The following is a 21,226-nucleotide window of genomic DNA, read 5'->3' as shown; positions in this document are numbered from 1 at the left end:
TACTTTGCTTTTTTGTGCCTTCCCCTTTTTAATCGTCCCGTCTCGCTGAATCAGATGTACGTCATTTTTGTTAAATTAGATGTTGTGTTCTCTGATTTGTGAATTTCATTTGCACTTAAAGGTCACTGTAGTTAGGGTATTCTAATATATTTATTTCAGCTCGTTCGCACCAATATATATCATAAAAGTATGAATGCCGTTTTTGTTTCTGCAACAGGAGAGGGTGGAACATGTAAGTTTATTGCTTATTTATGCAACGTCTTCATTTTACATCCAGGTTCTGATTATTTGTGCAAAAGTAAGTATTACACAGGGTGTGTGGTTACAATCAAATTGATTTAATTGTTCTGATAAGTTTATTAAGTTTTTAATCTGTGGTAGTATTTGTACTTTGTTTTAGCTGGAACGTAGAATCTGATGTGCTTACATTAAAGATAGTTTAGAGTTTATCTTGAGGTCAGACTAAAAATTTTTTAGTTGTGCATGGCATATAAATTCAGGATATTATTGCAAATATACAGTTTTTGATTCATGTTTGTCTGATTTGTTTAGCATGTGTTATTCATATTTGTTAATTTTACATTTTTTTATTTATTCATATAATTTATTTATTATTATTTCATAGATTGCACGTGTAGCAAATTAGCTCAAAAGGGAAACGTATACACATAATTACAATGAATTATAATTAATTAAAATTATTTACCTCAGCTGCCAGTGGTAACTGTAGAAGAATTAATATTACAATATTACAATGTAATTTCATATCAACTCTAAGAAAGGATATTTTCATGGCCACAGAAAATAACTTTCTTACAGTACTAATGCATTAGAGCATGTAGCTATAGACCGGATTGTAAAAGGGACACTATTCACAACCAGAAACCCATGTAACTTGTGCACAATAGTTTTATTAAATACTAACACATAACTAATCTAAACAAACAAACAAACAAACAATCACTCATACATGGGGGCGTTGAAGTGGATGCATGAAACCGTTAGAGAAATGGAAAATGAGGCCACATCAACACGAAGCCAGAGCTTTCCCTATCCGATGTTTTTCTGCTTTTCCCCTCGTTCTAAAAAAGAATTCCGTCAACACGGAGTCTTCTCAAGAAATATCTGCGTACACACGAAACCACTGAAAACAACTCAAAACTATGTAGTATACATGCCAGACCAGTATGTGGTGCTGTAAAGGCCTGTTCACACCAAGAACGATAACTATAAGGATAACTATTAAGATAACTGAAAGTGACTTCAACAATATCATTTCTCTGTGCCTTTATCGTTATCGTCCTTGCTGTGAACAGGCTTTAATTCTGCCACAGAGATACACTAAAAATGGAGAAGAAGAGCATGAGCATAAACCTTGCACACTATATACAAACATTTTTTCTTTAGTAATTTTTTATTTTGCTTTAGATCCATCTGGACAAAATGCCGATAAGATACAATTTTTTCCATGTCTCCTCTCTGTTTATTCTAAGTGCATGCTCCTCTGCCCCTTTAAATTCTCGAGCTCGTTATGGCAGGATTGATTCTGATTGGCTGTCAATGTTTTATTGTTCATCACCTGGAAAAAATCGTTCTGAAAGTGATTTCATCGATTTCTCTGTGCCTTTATCGTTATAGCTGTGGTGTGGACTGCTGTTCTTTTATTTTGAGAATGATTTTTAGAGCTACATCTTTATCATTATCTTTATAGCTATTATCTTTGGTGTGAATGGGCTAGAGATTTTTAGAACACTATGTTGCATAGGTATCCACATATCATATACACTCTCATTTAAATCATGATACTACGAACTTATAGATACCAAACATGGTATAGGTGAGGTTATATTAACTAGTGATCTATCATAACACATGCATAAAACAGTATACAATACAAAATTTAATATACAAGAACAGTAATAATATACACAATGACCTGAGGATATGTGTGTTCATTTGAAGAAAGGCATGAATTAATTAGAGAAGAGTCCATTTCTATGGGCATTATGTGTCTTTCCTATGAGGAAAATGAGTGAGAGTTGCTTTGACCGCATACCTTTGAGAAATAAAACCACGTACTGTTATCAGATGATTTGTCTTTGGTTGCCATGGAATGCTTTGACCGCATGATTATTTGTTGAATATAACATGATTGGTCCATATTCTGGATTTTTTGGGGGTGATGCCGATGCCGATATTAACTCGAAAAGAGCATTAAGTGTACACTTACACAACATTCAATAGCAAAATATATGCCTGTTCTATGTATGTGGGCTGTATAAACCATTTTCCAGAAGGGGTTTATGTTAAAAAAAGCCTTAGAGTCTCAATGACTAAACAATTGCACATCAAAAGTATATATTTTTTAATTCAAAAGAACACTGCATTGAGGAATCTTTGCAGAGAAGTAGTACACTTTGCTGAGCGTTTCACCTTTTTCAGCCATCTGTAGGAAAGAGAGACAGAGAAGAAAGAGACAGAAAGAATAAGCATGTGTATAATAATATCACCATGTATCATTACTATGTCATCATTAGAATTTTAATAATAATTAAACAGGGATCTCCTACATAGGCAAAAATGAGAAATTGAGAAAATCTAATATATATATATATATATATATATATATATATATATATTTTTTTTTTTTTTTTTTTTTTTTTTTTTTTTTTTTGTCAAGCAATAGGTATTACCTATTACCTACTTATATTTAACTATATTATTACAACATTTCCTCTTATTTATGTCTGTAAAGCTGCTTTGAAACAATCTGTAAAAAAGAAGGGAAAAAAAAGCGCTTGTTCAGCTCACATTTATTTACATGTCCCCTCTGGTTAAACCATTTCTGACGCACCTACTGTAGTTACTGTAACTCTGTCACAGACACATTCACAACGGACCATATCTTCTCCTCTTCTCTTTGTGCAGTCTGAATCAAAAACATCGTCATGCGCTGGCGAACGTAAAGTTTAGCCTACTGTTACCGGAAGATTACGGAATCAATTCGAAGTTGAATGGTTAACTGGAACACACCGCTGTCAATTTTGAGAAGAACCACCTTCAAACAAGTTAATAGCAAGCATTTAAGGGGCCTGCTAAAAAGGGCTGCTAAAAAACAACAGTTGTTGTTTTTTCGAGGCACGCTGTACATAACTTCTAGTGATTGACTACACGCGCCCCCCTGCCACAGTTACGCGGTCATTATGCGGGAAACACTGCAGATATATTTAGAATAAGTTAAACGCTAACGTTATAGTTTGGACCTCTTATTAACGTTCGCGCTCTTCCACTGATAAACATGGTATTAGCTTTGTGGCTAATCTAATATAGCATGCATTTAGCGGGCTGTAAGTGATGTTACAGAATATTTAGAAGTGATAATGATAGGACCGTTAGCTAGAACTACCACACTGTTTTTATATACAGTGTATGAACTAAATCTACAATCAACATGACGAACGACAGACCTCACCGTCAAAAGAGTACATCTCCGTGGCTCGGCTGATAGCTTTCTTCTGTAGTGGATTTCTGGCGCTGTTGTCAACTGGGGAGTTGCAGAGCTCCCTCTGGTGGGCAAACTATGCAAACATCATAACATGAGTGAAGCATGGACTCTGTTTCTCATGTTTCATCGGCCGTTATAAACGCCGATGCCGATTTAAATGCAATTAGCTCATATCGGCCGATAATATCGGCCGGCCAATATATCGGCTGGGCTCTAGTCCATATGCTACATACGGCTCACTTAAAGTTATTAATACTCTGCTTTAATCGAAAACATTAATAAAACTGTCAGTTTTACAACATGAATATCTGTAAACTTGAATCTCTGTCACTTAAAGTTATTAATACTCTGCTTTAATTGTATGTATTATTGAATCTGTGAGTGGTTTCTGTAATTTATTGTTTGAGATTATATTATACAGCTGGCTGCTTCTCAGAAGTGTTTTTTCTACAACACCACACACTCTTATGTTACAGTGTCTCTTGCACAGTAGTAAACAGCAGTCTTCAATTTTCAGACTGCTCATCTGAAGGTACAGCTGATTTTTGTTGTCGTCTCTTGAGATGGTAAATTGTCCCTTAACCTTGTCAAAATAGTAGATATAGCTATTGCCGTTAGATAGTGTTGCCACCCACTCTGGTCTTTTCCCTGCAGCCTGTCTGATCTAAGCCATCCAGGATCCACCAAAGTTAAAACCAGAAGCAGTACAGGTCAGTTTATGAGACTCTCCTGGTTTAGTGACTACAGCATCAGATTCCACCATTGTCTGGCTCCTGCAATCTGAAAATTGAGAAAACGGCAGAATTTATAATTATTATGACATATTAGAGTGCAAATTATAGTCTGCATTGGCAAAGTTGTTTGACTATTTTTTTGTAGTACCATGTGATGTAGAGATCATTAGCACAAAGAAAATCATCCTTTGCTTCATCATTAACCTGTTTCATAAGAAGTTGGTAGAATTGCTGCAGACAGGTGTAAGGGAAACAGGTCAATTTAGCTCAAAGGGATTCATTTAAGATTTTAAAGGGAATTTGAACAGAATCACTGTTTCACGGCTGATCACTGAAACAGCCAGCGATTCACTGAACGAGCCGTATAACATCAAATCTGCGCTGGATATTAATATCCAAAGTATAGTGAAAACACTATTAATTAGCACAGTAACAAGATCGGCAGTTTAAGACACTAACTTGGAAGCACAAAACACAGGATACTTCTCTTTTCAATATGAATAAGGCTTTATTAGATAAATCTAAGACATATAAACTAATCTAACATATAAGCACACGCACTCACACATTCACACAAGTTGTAGAAGGATAGAACGTTAGGAAAGAATGAGTTTAAGAGAATGAAAATGTGGAATCCCAAGTTTACAGCAATAGGCTACGTGAAATTGCATAGACATGAACAACCATCAATCACTTAATTAACCCTCGCATTGAGTTCATCAATTAGGTTAAAATTATATTAGATAACACCAGTACAGATCAGAGTCTGGAGGTATGTTACTTGTGATGCCTGTGTAACGGGGTTCCCTTTGTTGTCGCTGAAAAGTGGGTTTCCCGAGGTTGCTGATTGGCTGGAAGTTCAGTAGTCGTTGAAGTGACGTCTTGGGAAGCCCGTGGTTGGGCGTAGGCTGAAGATGAGGAGTTGTGGGCTGGCTGAAGTTTCAGACGGGCACGCGAGGTCAGACTCGGAGACGCGGCGTTACAAAACTTAACTCAGAACACGAACTCTCAAACAGAAAAGAAAAGAAACTAAAGTAAAAGAACAGAAGTAAAGTTTGACGAGACTAGATGGTGTTTCTTCTCATCGTGGCTAAGTAGCAGCAGGCGTGCAGGCCGAAGCACGCTGGAACGGCACTCGAAGAACGCTAAAAGTGATGACAAAGCATGACTAAAAGCTAAAGCAACAGCAAAAAGCTAAAGCAAAAGCTAAAAGCCGGCATGACTGATAGCAAAAGCTAAACAAAAGCTAAAAGCTAAAAAAGCAAAGCAAGGGCTAAAAGCAAAATTTGATGGTGTCCTGAGTATTTAAACTGGCATTTTGGCCACACCTCAAATGTTGTCTTGACCAATTAGATGTTGGTCTTTTCTCGGGGTGTTGCATTGTTTGTCCCACCCATTCATAAATCATATGTTATCTTATCAAGCTCGTGGTCCGAATTTTCCCGCTCTTGCAGGGTGTAATTTGGACATGATTCCTATAACAAGAATATGATACATTTGACAAATAACTGATGGTCAGAAACGTTTCAAGCAAGAAGATTCGAACACACACATACTAAACATGAATATGATCCCTTAAGCTATTCAAGAGTTATTTAAAAAGACATACACAATAAGTGATTAGAAACATTATAATCAAATGTGTGGGTTACATGTATAATATGGAGTTAAGCAATGGACTGATATCCATTTAGAAGTCTTTTTTGAGTTCATTTTGGTGCATACAGGTCCTTCTCAAAAAATTAGCATATTGTGAAAAAGTTCATTATTTTCAATAATGTAATGATAAAAATTAAACTTTCATATATTTTAGATTCATTGCACACCAACTGAAATATTTCAGGTCTTTTAATGTTTTAATACTGATGGTTTTGGCATACAGCTCATGAAAACCCAAAAATTCCTATCTCAAAAAATTAGCATATCATGAAAAGGTTCTCTAAACGAGCTATTAACCTAATCATCTGAATCAACTAATTAACTCTAAAACACCTGCAAAAGATTCCTGAGGCTTTTTAAAAACTCCCAGCCTGGTTCATTATTCAAAACCGCAATCATGGGTAAGACTGCCGACCTGACTGCTGTCCAGAAGGCCATCATTGACACCCTCAAGCGAGAGAGAGGTAAGACACAGAAGAAATTTCTGAACGAATAGGCTGTTCCCAGAGTGCTGTATCAAAGGCACCTCAGTGGGAAGTCTGTGGGAAGGAAAAAAGTTTGGCAAAAAACGCTGCACAACGAGAAGAGGTGACCGGACCCTGAGGAAGATTGTGGAGAAGGACCGATTCCAGACCTTGGGGGACCTGCGGAAGCAGTGGACTGAGTCTGGAGTAGAAACATCCAGAGCCACCGTGCACAGGCGTGTGCTTTTGAACCAGAAACAGCGGCAGAAGCGCCTGACCTGGGCTACAGAGAAGCAGCACTGGACTGTTGCTCAGTGGTCCAAAGTACTTTTTTCGGATGAAAGCAAATTTTGCATGTCATTCGGAAATCAAGGTGCCAGAGTCTGGAGGAAGACTGGGAAGAAGGAAATGCCAAAATGCCTGAAGTCCAGTGTCAAGTACCCACAGTCAGTGATGGTCTGGGGTGCCATGTCAGCTGCTGGTGTTGGTCCACTGTGTTTTATCATCAAGGGCAGGGGTCAATGCAGCTAGCTATCAGGAGATTTTGGAGCACTTCATGCTTCCATCTGCTGAAAAGCTTTATGGAGATGAAGATTTCGTTTTTTCAACACGACCTGTCACCTGCTCACAGTGCCAAAAAACATGGTCAGTAAACTGGTAAATGGTTTACTGACCATGGTATTACTGTGCTCAATTGGCCTGCCAACTCTCCTGACCTGAACCCCATAGAGAATCTGTGGGATATTGTGAAGAGAAAGTTGAGAGACGCAAGACCCAACACTCTGGATGAGCTTAAGGCCGCTATCGAAGCATCCTGGGCCTCCATAACACCTCAGCAGTGCCACAGGCTGATTGCCTCCATGCCACGCCGCATTGAAGCAGTCATTTCTGCAAAAGGATTCCCGACCAAGTATTGAGTGCATAACTGAACATAATTATTTGAAGGTTGACTTTTTTGTATTAAAAACACTTTTCTTTTATTGGTCGGGATGAAATATGCTAATTTTTTGAGATAGGAAATTTTGGGTTTTCATGAGCTGTATGCCAAAATCATCAGTATTAAAACAATAAAAGACCTGAAATATTTCAGTTTGTGTGCAATGAATCTAAAATATATGATAGTTTAATTTTTATCATTACATTATGGAAAATAATGAACTTTTTCACAATATGCTAATTTTTTGAGAAGGACCTGTATATGCATTGGAAGGCATTCTCTGTGCCATTCTGGGGAGTAAGGATATGTCCTGTGAAGACCAGAGGGGTTAACAGGTCTCCTTAGGAATTTCAGTCTGGTTCTGCTAGGTGGGGGGAAGTCAATCCAACGATCTTGTTTACTCTCATGGCTTTACATGTGAGGGTCAGACTGTCCATCTCTTCGATTACTTGCCCCAAAGTAGACAATCTCTTCTTCGAATTGAAGTTGTCAATAATTGTTCTAATGGTGTTAATGTTGAAAGCTGTTCTGTGAAAGAGTTGGTTAGTTATCTTGCTTCAGACTGTGGTGCTAGGAGTTGATTTACAACATCCTGCCTTTCTGTGGAATTCGGCTCATGTTTCAACCAGGCTCCCGATCGAATCTTTAATTTGTCTGGTTCAGGTCTCACAGGGAGGAGTGGATGTATTTGTGTGTTTATGAATAGATTGAGATGAGAAATACTTTGCATACTTGGGGTGCCATCTAGTTGCTGAAAATAAAGAGAAAGGTAAACCACCTGAATTCCCTAATTAAACTTCTAAATCTCAGAACGTTTACTGACACCCTTGCAGCCCAGTCAGTGCTTCAGTTGCCACTCTATAAAAGAAAACACCTTTGTTCCTGTTAAGCTACTATAGTCAGGTTGATAAATTCGATTTATTTTTATTTTTTTACTTGAATAAAACTAATCTTTTTAGATGTTACCAAATTTTAATTTGCCTGGTAAAACTTTTTATAGTGTATTTTTTTTCTGCTGAATTTTTTATGCTCAGTTTGTTTATCAATGTTCAAGTGATTATGACTTTCTATTTTTCATTGGATAGTTCTAATTAATATTTCATGCTTCTCTCCAATGAAAGCAGCGAAATTTAGTTTAATCAGACCATTTTTAAAATGATTGTGTAAGCAAGTAAATATCTTACAATGTAGTTTGATTATTTGTTACATTATGAATACAACGCTCCATATTTCCGCTCAGCATGCTCCTTCATTAAATAATCAGTAAGTGCATTATATTCTGATGTTCTGCATTTGATTTAGTTTGCATATGTATTTAAAACACGTTAAAACATGTTATATGTTATTTGCGTGGGAAAGTGACCAATAAAGCTGACAGAGCATCTTCAAAGAGAGCAATTCTTCAATTCCCCAGGGGTATGAATGTTCTAGTCATGTCTGATTGACTTCACAGACACCATACAGGTTCTTGATGACAGTTGCAGTCTTTTGTGTGACTGTGACTCTCCTGCACAGTAATAAACAGCTGTATCTTCAGTTTTAAGGCTTTTTATCTCCAAGTACAACATGTTTTTGCTGCTGTCTTTTTTGATGGAGAACTGGCCCTGTAGAGACTGAGCAAAAATAGTGCCAGTGCCAGGGTCAATACGTCCAATCCACTCCAGTCCGTTCCCTGGTTTCTGATAGACCCAGTGCATGTAAGAGCTGCCTACTGAGAATCCAGACCCAGTGCAGGACAGAGTCACTGATTCTCCAGGCTTTTTCACCACAGAATCTGAGGAGGTCAAAGACTGACCACTGGCAACTAAAAAACATGAAACAAACAATGTTAGATGTTTAAGAACAATTAAATTACAACAATAATCCAGAACAAATGGGAGTTTCTCACATGAAATAATCACCAGGAGCAGTAACATCTCCATTACCACAGTAAAACAGTGATAGGTTACACTGCAGCTGTTTTAGTCACTGGACACACACACTTACTGAAAGTTCAGCTTATATCTGTTTTGCAGTAGTCTGGAAGACTTTGACCCTTCCCACAAAATCATTTACATCTCAGCGTTATTACAGTAAACAAAGGGAAAAAAATCTTCACTTCTATTTTAATAACTGACAACTTTTGTTCAGGCACGTGCAGAGGGGGTGCTTTGGGGGCTCAAGTCCCTACACTTTTTTCCAAAATTTGCCAAAAGTTCCCTACTCTCAACAGTAATCAACAATAATATTGTGGTCAATATAGCAAAGTGCATTTGAATTATAATTATGACAACATGTACAAAACAGTAAATCTTGGAACATACTAGGGGTGTAATGATTCAAATTACTCACGGTTCCGTTTGTATCATGGTTTCAGAGTTATGGTTTCAGTATGGTTTGGTAAGTTCTATGTTTAGGGGAAAAGGACTATATTGTTAAATAAAAATAAAGAAAATAAGAAGAGATAATCTAATTACATGCAACAGAACAAATTAATACAACCAAGCAAAGATACAAATAAAATAAACAGTGCTTTTCAGAATTTTTAGGTAGATCTAACAGTTTTAGGTACGTTTTTTGGTTTAATTAGTTTTTTGTTATATTTAATTGCATATTTGACAGTATAAATTTAAGATGAATTCTTATTAGAGTTACAAAAGCTATTCAGTCAAGAGCAGTGAGTAATTTCCTTGTCTTTTGTATGGAGCGAATTCTGTGACAATATTCATCAAACAAATCCAGCATTTTGCAAATAAACACAATTTGCTTTGCAAAGAAAAACTCGACTTTCAAACAAACGCAAAGTGATTTGCAAATACAAAATTCTATTTGAGAGAAAATGCGGAGGTATGGACAAATATATTTATAGTGTGTTACAACTGTGAGACTCATTTGCATTTTTATGAGGAATCTTGGTTTGATTTTCTCACAAAGGCATTCAGGCAGATTTTCTCACATGAGTCAAGTTGGATTTTCTGACAAATGCAATTGAGCAAGTTTATTTTCCAAAAACAACAGATGGCGCTGTTGGTCAATTTACGCTAGTCTCCTGAGATCCAAAACATCTGTTTACCTTTTCAGACCAATATGAGAAGATATCCTCGCTGTCCAGAGTGTGTCTTCACCCGTGTAGCGCACCAACATCCAACGGGCAGAAAAAGAAAGTAGGCTAAATTCTATGATGAAGCTTGACGTTTTGATGGCATTTTTCTGGGCATCTACATGCTTACCTGGCTGAACTCAGATCATTAACATGTGAACAGAGTGCTAGCGATAATGAGGTGAAACAGGAGAATCTTTACCTCTCCTTACTTTTATACGGATTATATAATCAGAGAATATTTGTTTTCAATTTGAATTTGGTTTTAAAATTAGACATTTTAGGCTTTCTACACATAGATGTACCATGTATGTGAGGCACATATTTACTGAGATTCAGGTTGTTTTATTCAAGAAAGTTCCCAGAGACTGAGACGGCAGAGAGCGCGCCCTGTTTGTTTTCTTTATTTTACAAAAGTACATTGTTTTGTTGACTATACACAAATAAACGCAGACCCTTTGCAGTTTCAAACGATGCCATTCTCGTATCTGTAATTTAAATTATTTTTGTTGTCATCAACAAAACAGGACAAAGCGCACTGGCATGGTCTTCGACCCCAAAGATTAGTTTCTAATCATTACATTATCCTTCTGAAATACTGGTAAACCACTATTTATTAAAATGCTGAATTTAGTATTATATCAGCGTGAACTTGATAGCTTATTTCATTCAGTGTTTCTTTAAATGACATTTTTCTGAGTTTTCCTGTTATTGTACCACACTTTGCATCAACTTCTGATTTTATTTTTTATTGTTTTCTTTCTCCCAAATTCACAGGACAAGAGTGACACCAGAAGATAAATATTCATCATGTTGCTTATCTAAAAAATACATAATTATTTAAGACACAAAGGATTGCACAGTGTTAAAACATTTAAAAAGTTTTAGATATTGTACTAAATAATGTGATTTGCTTTAAAAATGTTATTAATAATTAATGACCTCTTGGGTGATATATCTGATACTAAATTAAATTGTCTAAGCATTCTTTTTTGGTAAACAATATTTTTATTTATACATTGAACAATTTTATCAACATGTATATATTCTATATCCCGTGATCCTACAGAGGATAACAGGTATGGAGAATGGATCAGTTTTTATAGGGAAAGACCGCCTAGTTAAATGTTTAGCCATGTCACGACTGATTTTTGAACTAATCAATCATGTTACCAACTTTACAGCCCTTATTGTGAATTTCACTGACAATAGTGGGGTCGTTTTGTGAAAACATCTAAACGGTTAATTATATGGTAAGACAGAAACTCTCCTGTTTCCAACTCATGTTGGTCTGCTGTATTCCCTGAAAAGGTAAACAGATGTTTCAGGTCTCAGGGGAATAGCATAAATTGACGGACAGCGCCATCTGCTGTTTTTGGAAAAGATAGTTGCTCAATTGCATTTGTGAGAAAATCTGCTTTAATGCATGTGGGAATATCTGCCTGCATGAATTTTTGAGAAAATCAAGCCAAGTTTCTTCACAAATGTGTCTCACAGTTTTAACGCACACTACATATATTTGTCCATACCTCTACATTTTCTCTCAAATAGAGTTTTGCATTTGCAAATCACTTTGCGTTTGTTTGAAAGTCGAGTTTTTACTTGCAAAGCAGATTTTGTTTATTTACAATATGCTGGATTTGTTTGATGAATATTGGCACAAAATTTGCTCCATACAAAAGCGCGTTCAGCGCGGGGGCGTGGCCGCATTAGAAGATACCCTTACCAAAAAGTAGCATACTTCAAGTTTATTTTATTAAGTATACTTAAGTAAAGTTCAAGTATATTTAGACTTTTTGTAAGTATAAGTCAAGTATACTTAAATGTCATTTTAAGTATATTTCTGAGAAGTAAATAAAGCCCATTTCTGAGAAGTACATAAAAAGTAAACTAAAAGCATACTTTCCTATTTTTAGGTTAAAAGAAGTATACTAATAGCACACTTGAATAAACTTCTTTTTCGTAAGGGTAATGAAGGGAGACGTGAAAAACGGACATCGCGTTGTTTTCATATGGATTACTTTATATAGAATATATGTTTTTGGTTTACTTTTTATTAGTTCTCAGAAATGGACTTTATGTACTCCTCAGAAATATACTAAAATGGTCATTCTAAGTAAACTTGACTTATTCACTGAGCTTATACTTACCAAAAAGTTTTAATACATTTGCATTTATACTGATAAGCCATGTTTTCAATTATGCAGAGAGAGCACTAGTACAAATGTTCTGCACATCTTTATTTTATAAAAAAACACAAGTTTTGTTGAAAAAAAGGAAAACAACTGTATAACACATGTAAAAAACACGATCATCTGACAGATTCGTATCAAAAACTGTATGCTCTTATGGAATTAAATGATCACCGATGAAAGTGTAATAATTAAGTCAAGCTTTTCGGGGTTGATCGACTCCATCTAAAATACCCCAAATCATTCTGAATCCAATTAATCGTCTTTTTTTCAATTCTTTGCAAAATGTTATTTCTTTATTTTTTATGAAAACATACCCACATAAATGGGGGTTAAAAAATTATGCATGAAGCTAGAATAAAATTCTTTTTGTTTTTTTCCTTTTTTGACAAGCAGATACCCTGTTCTCTTTGTCAGTGTTTGATGTCCCAACAGATTGAAAAACAAAATAGTACAACATTAAAAACCTAAATACAAGAATACAGTAGAATAAGTCTGATTATCAAAATTTCAAAAGAAAACTTATGAGTATTGTGAGAGTAAAAAAGATAAAACCCAGTTTACTGAGACACACTTCAAAGTGTACAAAGTATGAAAACAGTAAAGCTGAACAGTACATCTATAAGATCACAAACAAGTTTTGTGTCTGGAGAGGAATAAAGTGTTGTGTATCAAAGTTTGAATTATGAAAGCATACTTTTGCATAAACTTACGATAACTAGAAGTGGGCCAATTTAGTCCCAAGGAGTATTGAAAAATAGGAAAGTATGCTTTTAGATTACTTTTTGATGTACTTGTCATAAATGGCTTGCTACATAAAGTATACTTAAAAATATACTTGAACTTTACTTAAGCATACTTAATAAAATAAACTTGAAGTATACTACTTTTTGGTAAGGGTAGGGTTCCCACTAGAGGTACATTTACATTTCTGTGCCCATATTAACCTTTGTAACCATGTCTGCCTTTAAATGTATTGTTTGTTACTTCTTGTTTACTAGCTCATAATAGTTGATTACCGATTAAGTGCCTATATTAAGAAAAAAAAAATTGAAATCAAAAGTACACTATCTCACACACAAACTCAAACAAAGATGTCCTTTTATTTATAGTTGGAGTAATATGTTTTTGGTTCGAACAGTGATCATAGAGCTGAGATGGTTGAGTCTACATGCATTAATGTTGACATTGAAGAATGAGAGATGGACTAGTTTTCAGGTTACAGTCTTAACTGTTTTTGATAATGTGTGGAATGATCAGTCTATGGTTTCTCCAAAGCACATTCAGTTTATGTACTGCACAGCTGCCTCTTGTGTTATTGTGTTTTTCGTGCACAGTAATAAACGGCAGTGTTTTCAGCCTGCAGATTTGTCATGTGCAGATACACCTGCATTTTACTCTTGTCTCTGGAGATGGTGAATCGTCCTTCAACGGTTTTAGAGTAATATTTGCTACTGCCACTTGGAGCAGAAATAAATGAGATCCACTCAAGCGCTTTCCCTTCAGCCTGTCTTATCCATGAAATTTCTGCACTGTTAATTCTAAATCCAGTGAAGGTACAGGTTAGTTTATGTTCATTCCCAGGTTCGATGACTACTGACTCAAACTGTCTGACTTTTCACTCTGTTAAAATAAAAGACAGACTGTTGTCTACAGCAGTCAGTAATAAAGTAGTATAAAAATGTATTTCTAAATCATACTTATTATCCATAAAGATGATTATGCTTATTAAAAAAAATAAAAATAAAAAAAAGTAATTCTGATGACCATTTTTGCAGCAGATTTGTTAAAAATTCTCACTGACAAAATACTGAAAAGGAGTTAAATAAGGAGAGTTTATATAGCAGAAGTTACATTTAATTTACATAGTCCATCCTCCAGCTGATTTTACAAAAAAGTCAAAATAAAAAGTATAAATAAAACCCCAAGCATGGCCTTATCCTGTTGATCTTGTAAGCAATCGTTGTCATTATTTTCACTTTTATAAAAAATAGATATTTTTATTATTTATTTAACACTTTAAAATCATTTGTCATATTATTAATTAGTTCTTAATGAGTGTAATCTCATTCAGCAATTATTGATTATCTAATAAAAAATCAATTCCTAAGTCTAAAGCCTAGTTTGCCTGATATGATCCCAATATTCAGCACTATTTAGTTGCACCATAGAACATTTTCCCTTCGATGTGAGCAGAACACGGCGAGACACAGCAATTGTTATGCTCTGATTTTGGTTCAGCAAGAATCCAGAATCATGGCCTAATTTATGCGTGACTGGGGAACAATAAGAAAAAGGAATAGTATGGATAGATGAAGACGGTACAATTCTTCATTGGAGTCATCGGGTGGGGATCCTTGACGTTTTGATGATATGTTATGCTGTACATGATGTGTACTTATCTTTCATGGATGTTGCCAGTGAGACACCTTATCCAATGTCATCAGATCCCAGTTTCTGTGCGAACTTTAGCCTGGGTGAAAGATGCCTTTTGTTGAGGTGATGTTGCCAGTGACCTTTGTATGGTGTTTCCAACAATGCAACACATCATCAGTTGTTTACCCCAGCCTCATTGGGTGTTTCGGCCCTTTATCACAAGACACCCTCAGCCGAGGCAGGCCCACCACAGGCTGATCAGACCCCACTGTGTGTCACTTTGTTACATGGTCATCTGGCAGCCCACCCTGTGTCCATCTGCTTCAGCCACAGCCAGTGGCTGCTTCTTTCAACTACAGTGGACAGTTCCGTGACTATCCTCAGATGTTTTACAAGAGATCTTCACTGTTTCTCCAGGTCTCTTTATTACAGCAGGTGACTGATCTAATTGGATTTCATCACCACTGATACCTGTGGAATAATAATGCTAAATACATTACATTGATGTAGAGCATCCATTAATGTATCAAATGCTATAGAAAAAAGGAAAATGTCAAACTGACCCTGTTGAGTTAAAATCACTACGATAATGAACAGCCAAATGCTTTTCGACCCCATTATTGTTTTAACTATGGAGGTGTATTTTTAAATTATAATTTTATGTTTGATGATTGTTGAGCTGAATTGTGTGTTTATATACAGTTAAAGTGGAGAGTGAGTTTGCATATTTCACATTTTTGGTCTATATAAAGTTCTGAAGTAACATGGGTGGAAATGTGAGGAGGTGTTACTGAAATGGTGCTGTTGAATAATTACACATGACTCCAGTTCACAGTTCACAAAAGGCACATTTACTTCAAGTGATTTGAGGTATCTTATTTTTTTGGATCAGCTTTTGATTTCATTTTTGTGATATATTAGTCTCTATAATTTACGATTTCAGACAAAAAAGTCGGTACTCCCTCTTGTGGAAGCAATGAATCATTGCTGTAATATACAATTCAACATTTGGTAATGTATTGTCATCATAACTTGTAATTGTACAAGAAAATTTTAACATTTCTGTTTTTTCATTTTTGTGTTGCTTTTCAGGTTGTTAAAGTACAAATGTGAAATGGCAGCTTGTGTATGGAAACAATTATTTATTTATTTATTTATTTTTAGTACTGCACACAGACTGTTTAAAAAAACCAGGGGTGCTTACAATCAGTGACATGCCATTAGCGTCTGTCAAAGCAAACAACATGCTCTGAGAGTCTGTCTTAACTGTCAGTCTCAACTGTTTCTGAGACATGACCAAAGGGAAAAACAACTACTTGGTAGTTCTTTATAAAGCTGCAAGGCAGGATAGTCTAGAGATTCAGCATTTGTCCAAGGGGAAAACCTCGACCCTACTGTATTGTACTGTACTGTATTTCTGATCTATGGAACATTCATGCTGCTCTCAACAAAATAATGACCAGCAGAGCTTCACTAAAGGCATCATAAAATTAGTCCATATGACTCTTGCCTCCATGCAATGTTTCCTGCAGAAATATATGTGGCAGGGTGAGTAAGTTTCCTTTCACGTATTTAGAGTGGCAGCACCTAATTCTTGTCTATTTAAAGACTGCAATTATGCTACCTGGGTATGCGTCATTGCTAGCTCCACCCCTTGGTGCATGCATGCTTCACCTTGTCACTATACGGCCTGCTTTGAAGTGGCTAAGGCATGACTTGAAAGACTGAACGCGCAGGGGAAACAATCGTGCCCTCATCGCATGAGAATCCAGATCTAAAATTTTGAAATATTTTTAGTGTTTAGAAAAACTGTTTTCTATTTGAATATATTTTAAAATGTAATTTATTGTGATTTCAAAGCAACATTTTTAGCATCATTACTTAGCCTTCAGAAAACAGGTTGGTATTCAGAAAATAGCGTTTATCTGAAATAGAAATCTTTTGTAACATTATAAATGTCTTTATCATCACTTTTGATCAATTTAAAACATCCTTGCTGAATAAAAGTATTAATTTCTATAATTTCTTTTCAAAAATATAATGACTCTAAGCTTTTGAATGGTATAGTGTATTATGTTACAAAAGCTCTGTATTTCACACAAATGCTGATCTTTGGATCATCAAAGAATCCTGAAAAAAAAAAATGCACTCAACTGTTTTAAATATTAACATTTGATACAACAAAGTCACAAACAAGTTTTGTGTCTGGAGATGAATAAAGTGGAGGCTTTTTTAAGAGGACAAGGAGAAGTAGGTTTGCATAGGGTGACCTGTAAAGGTGTACATTTACATTTTCTGTAACCTTATTAACCTCTGTAACCATGTCTGCTTTTCAGTGTATTGCTTGTTTATACAGTAATGTATGTACTAGTTCAGAGACATAGTAGTTTCTTGTAGTGGCTGTAATGATGTGCTCGATGAAGGAGATAATTAAACTTAAACAGACTTTAATAACACTCTTTAAAATACACAGGGAAACACAGGAGATAATATACACACAACCATGTAGAACAAAGATGCTTCTTTACTACTATCATCACTGATTCTGCACTGGACTGAAAACCTGTTTGAAAGACCATCATTCAAAGATATTTAATAATGTGCTGAACATTTAACTTGCTGATTGTAAAGGTTCACACAGTGGAATGTTATAGAGCTCAAATGAATTGTGATTTGTGAATGTTTTTTATTCTAGCATGAATTCAAAATTTTGATTCAACATATCCCTACACTATTATGGAAAAAAAGATGTATATGTAAAACTTTTCTTGATTTGTTCAAGTTTACATCAATTACTAAAACACTAACAAGAATGAGCAAAGAGTGAAGTGTGCTGAAACATGTTCTTGGGCCCTAAAAGATCACATAAATAGTTTTTGTGCAGCCCTGCTGTCTTTTGTCTTACTGTGACTGTCGTGCACAGTAATAAACAGCTGTGTCTTCAGTCCCCAGGCTTTTCACCTCTAAATACAGCATGTTTTTATTTGTGTCTTTTGTGATGGAGAACTGGCCCTGTAGAGACTGAGCAAAAAGAGTGCCAGAGCCAGGGTCAATACGTCCAATCCACTCCAGTCCTTTCCCTGGTTTCTGATAGATCCAGTGCATGTAAGAGCTGCCTACTAAGAATCCAGACCCAGTGCAGGACAGAGTCACTGATTCTCCAGGCTTTTTCACCACAGAATCTGAGGAGGTCAAAGTCTGACCACTGACAGCTGAAAAACATGGAACAAACAATGTTAGATGCTTTAGAACAATTAAATTACAACAATAATCCAGAACAAATGGGAGTTTCTCACATGAAATAATCACCAGGAGTCCATACAGTAACATCTCCATTACCACAGTAAAACAGTGATAGGTTACACTGCAGCTGTTTTAGTCACTGGACACACACACTAACTGAAAGCTCAGCTTATATCTGTTTTGCAGGAGTCTGGGAGTCTTTGACCCTTCCCACAAAATCATTTACATCTGAGCGTTATTACAGTAAACAAAGGAAAAAAAAAATCTTCACTTCTATTTTAATAACTGACAAAAGTTATATTACTTCATCTATGCTTACTTTTGTTCAGGCACGTGCAGAGGGGGTGCTTTGGGGGCTCAAGCCCCTGCCCTTTTTCCAAAATTTGCCAAAAGTTCCCCACTCTCAACAGTAATCAGCAATAATAATGTGGTCAATAAAACAAAGTACATTTTAATTATAATTATGACAACATGTACAAAACAGTAAATCTCGGAACATACTAGGGGTGTAACGGTTCAAGTTACTCACGGTTCCGTTTGTATCATGGTTTCAGAGTTATGGTTTCAGTATGGTTTGGTAAGTTCTATGTTTAGGGGGGGAAAGGACTATATTGTCAAATAAAAATAAAGAAAATAAGAACTAATAATCTAATTACAAGCAACAGAACAAATCAATACAACCAAGCAAAGATACAAATAAAATAAACAGTGCTTTTCAGAATTTTTAGGTAGATCTAACAGTTTTAGGTACAGAAATTGAATAAAGTAATCAAATGTAAAATAACATTGCAAAATTTACTGTATAAATTATAGATTAATCCTTATTAAAGTTACAAAAGCTATTCAATCAAGGGCAGTGAATAATTTCCTTGTCTTTTGTTGATTAACATTAAGAAAGTGCTGTCGCTTTAAGACAATGCACGGATCCAGTACACTGATCCTGTACGTTCAACCGACTATGTCTGCTAGGATACTCACCAAGACAGGCATTTTGACATTATTTTTGTGTGAATTTGTACTTGCAAGCACGACTTGAAAACGAACTCAATATTTACCCGCGTTCTGAGACGTGGGTTTGGTGCTTTGCATGCGTGCGCGAGTTCTCATTCGTGTCTTCTGGCACTTTAATATTTTAAATGGTAAGGCTTAAATGAGTTTAGATTAAACACAGATATGTTCAGGTCTCACCTGTGTGAGTTCGCTTTCAACACCCAGTGATGCATGCATAAATTACTGGTCATATTCCAGCATACAGCACTCGCATTAAACAAAGAGTGATAGGTCTTGTCAGGGTATTGTACCTATGAGATGTGTGATACTATATCCAGCCCACTAGGGGGACTCAAGGAGTGCTGTATGGGCAAGTCACAAACTAAGAGGATCAGTCTGTGTTCTGAATCTGGATGAAAACTATGTTGCTGTTCCAAGTTGTTCTACAACAAAGCCTCAAAAGACCACTGCCTCCTGGTAAATGCTTACAAGACATGGTGTCAGAAGAATAAGGACAAGAGAAGAGCAAGATGTCGAAATTTAATCCACCAGAAAGTTTTAACTTTGATCGTCCATCGGAATGGCCTATGTGGCAGCAGAGGTTTGCATGCTACAGAACTGCTACAAAACTGAGCAAAGAAGATAAAGAGGTACAGATCAGTACTCTAACAAGAGACAGACTTGTTGTCGGAATTCAGGATAAAGAGCTTTCCAGAAAAATGCAGTTAATGACAGAACTTACCCTGGAAACAGCGGTGCAGATGACAAGGCAGGCTGAAGATGTTGCACAGCAGATAAGCCAGCAGGAGGGTCAGAATGTGCAAATCAAAAACTGGATTTCATTATGTCATGAGAGCAGTTTGCTGACGACATTCATCACTCTGGCTGGGCGCTATTGTTTTAAGAGACTGCCGTTGGGGATCAGCATAGCCCCAGAAATCTTTCAACGAAAAATGAATGCGCTTCTAGCTGACATGGAAGGAGTTGCTGTGTACATGGATGATGTGATTGTGTACGGAAAGGACATGGCAGAGCACGACAATCACTTGAAAAGAGTGCTGGAAAGAATGGAAAGTGTGGGTCTCAAATTGAATAAAGACAAATGTGTATTCAAGAAAGTTGAATTGAGTTTTGGATGCAAAAGGTGTCAGAGCAGACCCTGAAAAGGTGTGTGCGATAAGTGATTTGCAAGAGCCAAACAACGTAAATGAGTTGAGAAGGACGTTGGGCCTCATTAATACTCATTAATAAATACATCCCTGATCTGGCAATGACAGGAGGACCTTTATATGAGCTGCTCAAGAAAGAAAGGGCATGGACATGGGATGAACCGCAGAAAAGCGCAGTCAGCACTCTTAAAAGTTTGCTCACTAAAGCTCCAGTCCTGGCACATTATGATCTGGTTAAAGAAACAGTGGTATCAGCGGATGCTAGCAGCTATGGTATCGGCGGTGTTTTACTGCAAAAGCATGACAATAGCTGGAAACAGGTCGCATACTGTTCTAGAAGGTTGACAAGGTTTGAAATAAGATACAGGCATATGGGCATGCAAAAGGTTCCAGAAGTACTTGGTGGGCATGGACACATTGAAATTGATCACGGATCACAAGCCACTAATACCGTTGATCAACAGTAAAGATCTAGACACCGTGCCAGTGAGATGTCAGAGACTTTTGATGAGACTCATGCGGTTTAATGCAAAAGCAGAGTATGCACCAGGCAAAAGCTTGGTTGTTGCAGATGCGCTGTCGCGAAGCCCGTTAAACACTACGGAGGACTTTATGACAGCAGATGTGAGTTGTCATGTAGATGCAGTCATCCGTTGTCTGCCAGTGTCTCAACGCAAGTTGACAGAAATAAAAATGGAGACACAGATTGATGAGCAGTTTTAAACTGTGGAGAGATTCATTACGAAAGGATGGCCAGAATGCGCCTAACGTGTTCCTAACAGTGTACAGAGTTTTTACAAATGGAAAGACTCTTTGTCAGTGAGTGATAGACTGATTGTGCTGAAACAGGATGACCCAGTGGTAGCACTCATGGGTTT

General features: G+C 36.4%; 1 protein-coding gene across 1 annotated transcript in view; it reads right to left on the bottom strand.

Annotated features, from left to right (window-relative positions):
- The window catches only part of LOC109106335, a 48,307-nt gene extending 29,954 nt beyond the window's left edge, over positions 1-18,353 (bottom strand). Inside the window, exons 1-3 of the mRNA XM_042732961.1 lie at positions 18,243-18,353; positions 17,858-18,158; positions 8,826-8,830 (exon numbers count right to left, since the gene is read on the bottom strand). Of these exons, the coding sequence (XP_042588895.1) occupies positions 8,826-8,830; positions 17,858-18,158; positions 18,243-18,282 (346 nt within the window). The 5' untranslated portion in view covers positions 18,283-18,353. The remainder of the gene's footprint in view (positions 1-8,825; positions 8,831-17,857; positions 18,159-18,242) is intronic.
- Positions 18,354-21,226: the final 2,873 nt, after the last annotated feature.

This window comes from Cyprinus carpio, chromosome A3, assembly GCF_018340385.1.
Source record: "Cyprinus carpio isolate SPL01 chromosome A3, ASM1834038v1, whole genome shotgun sequence".
Classification (NCBI taxonomy): Eukaryota; Metazoa; Chordata; class Actinopteri; order Cypriniformes; family Cyprinidae; genus Cyprinus; species Cyprinus carpio.
Note: the sequence above shows the minus strand (reverse complement) of the source record. Positions and strands in the feature narration are given on the sequence as shown.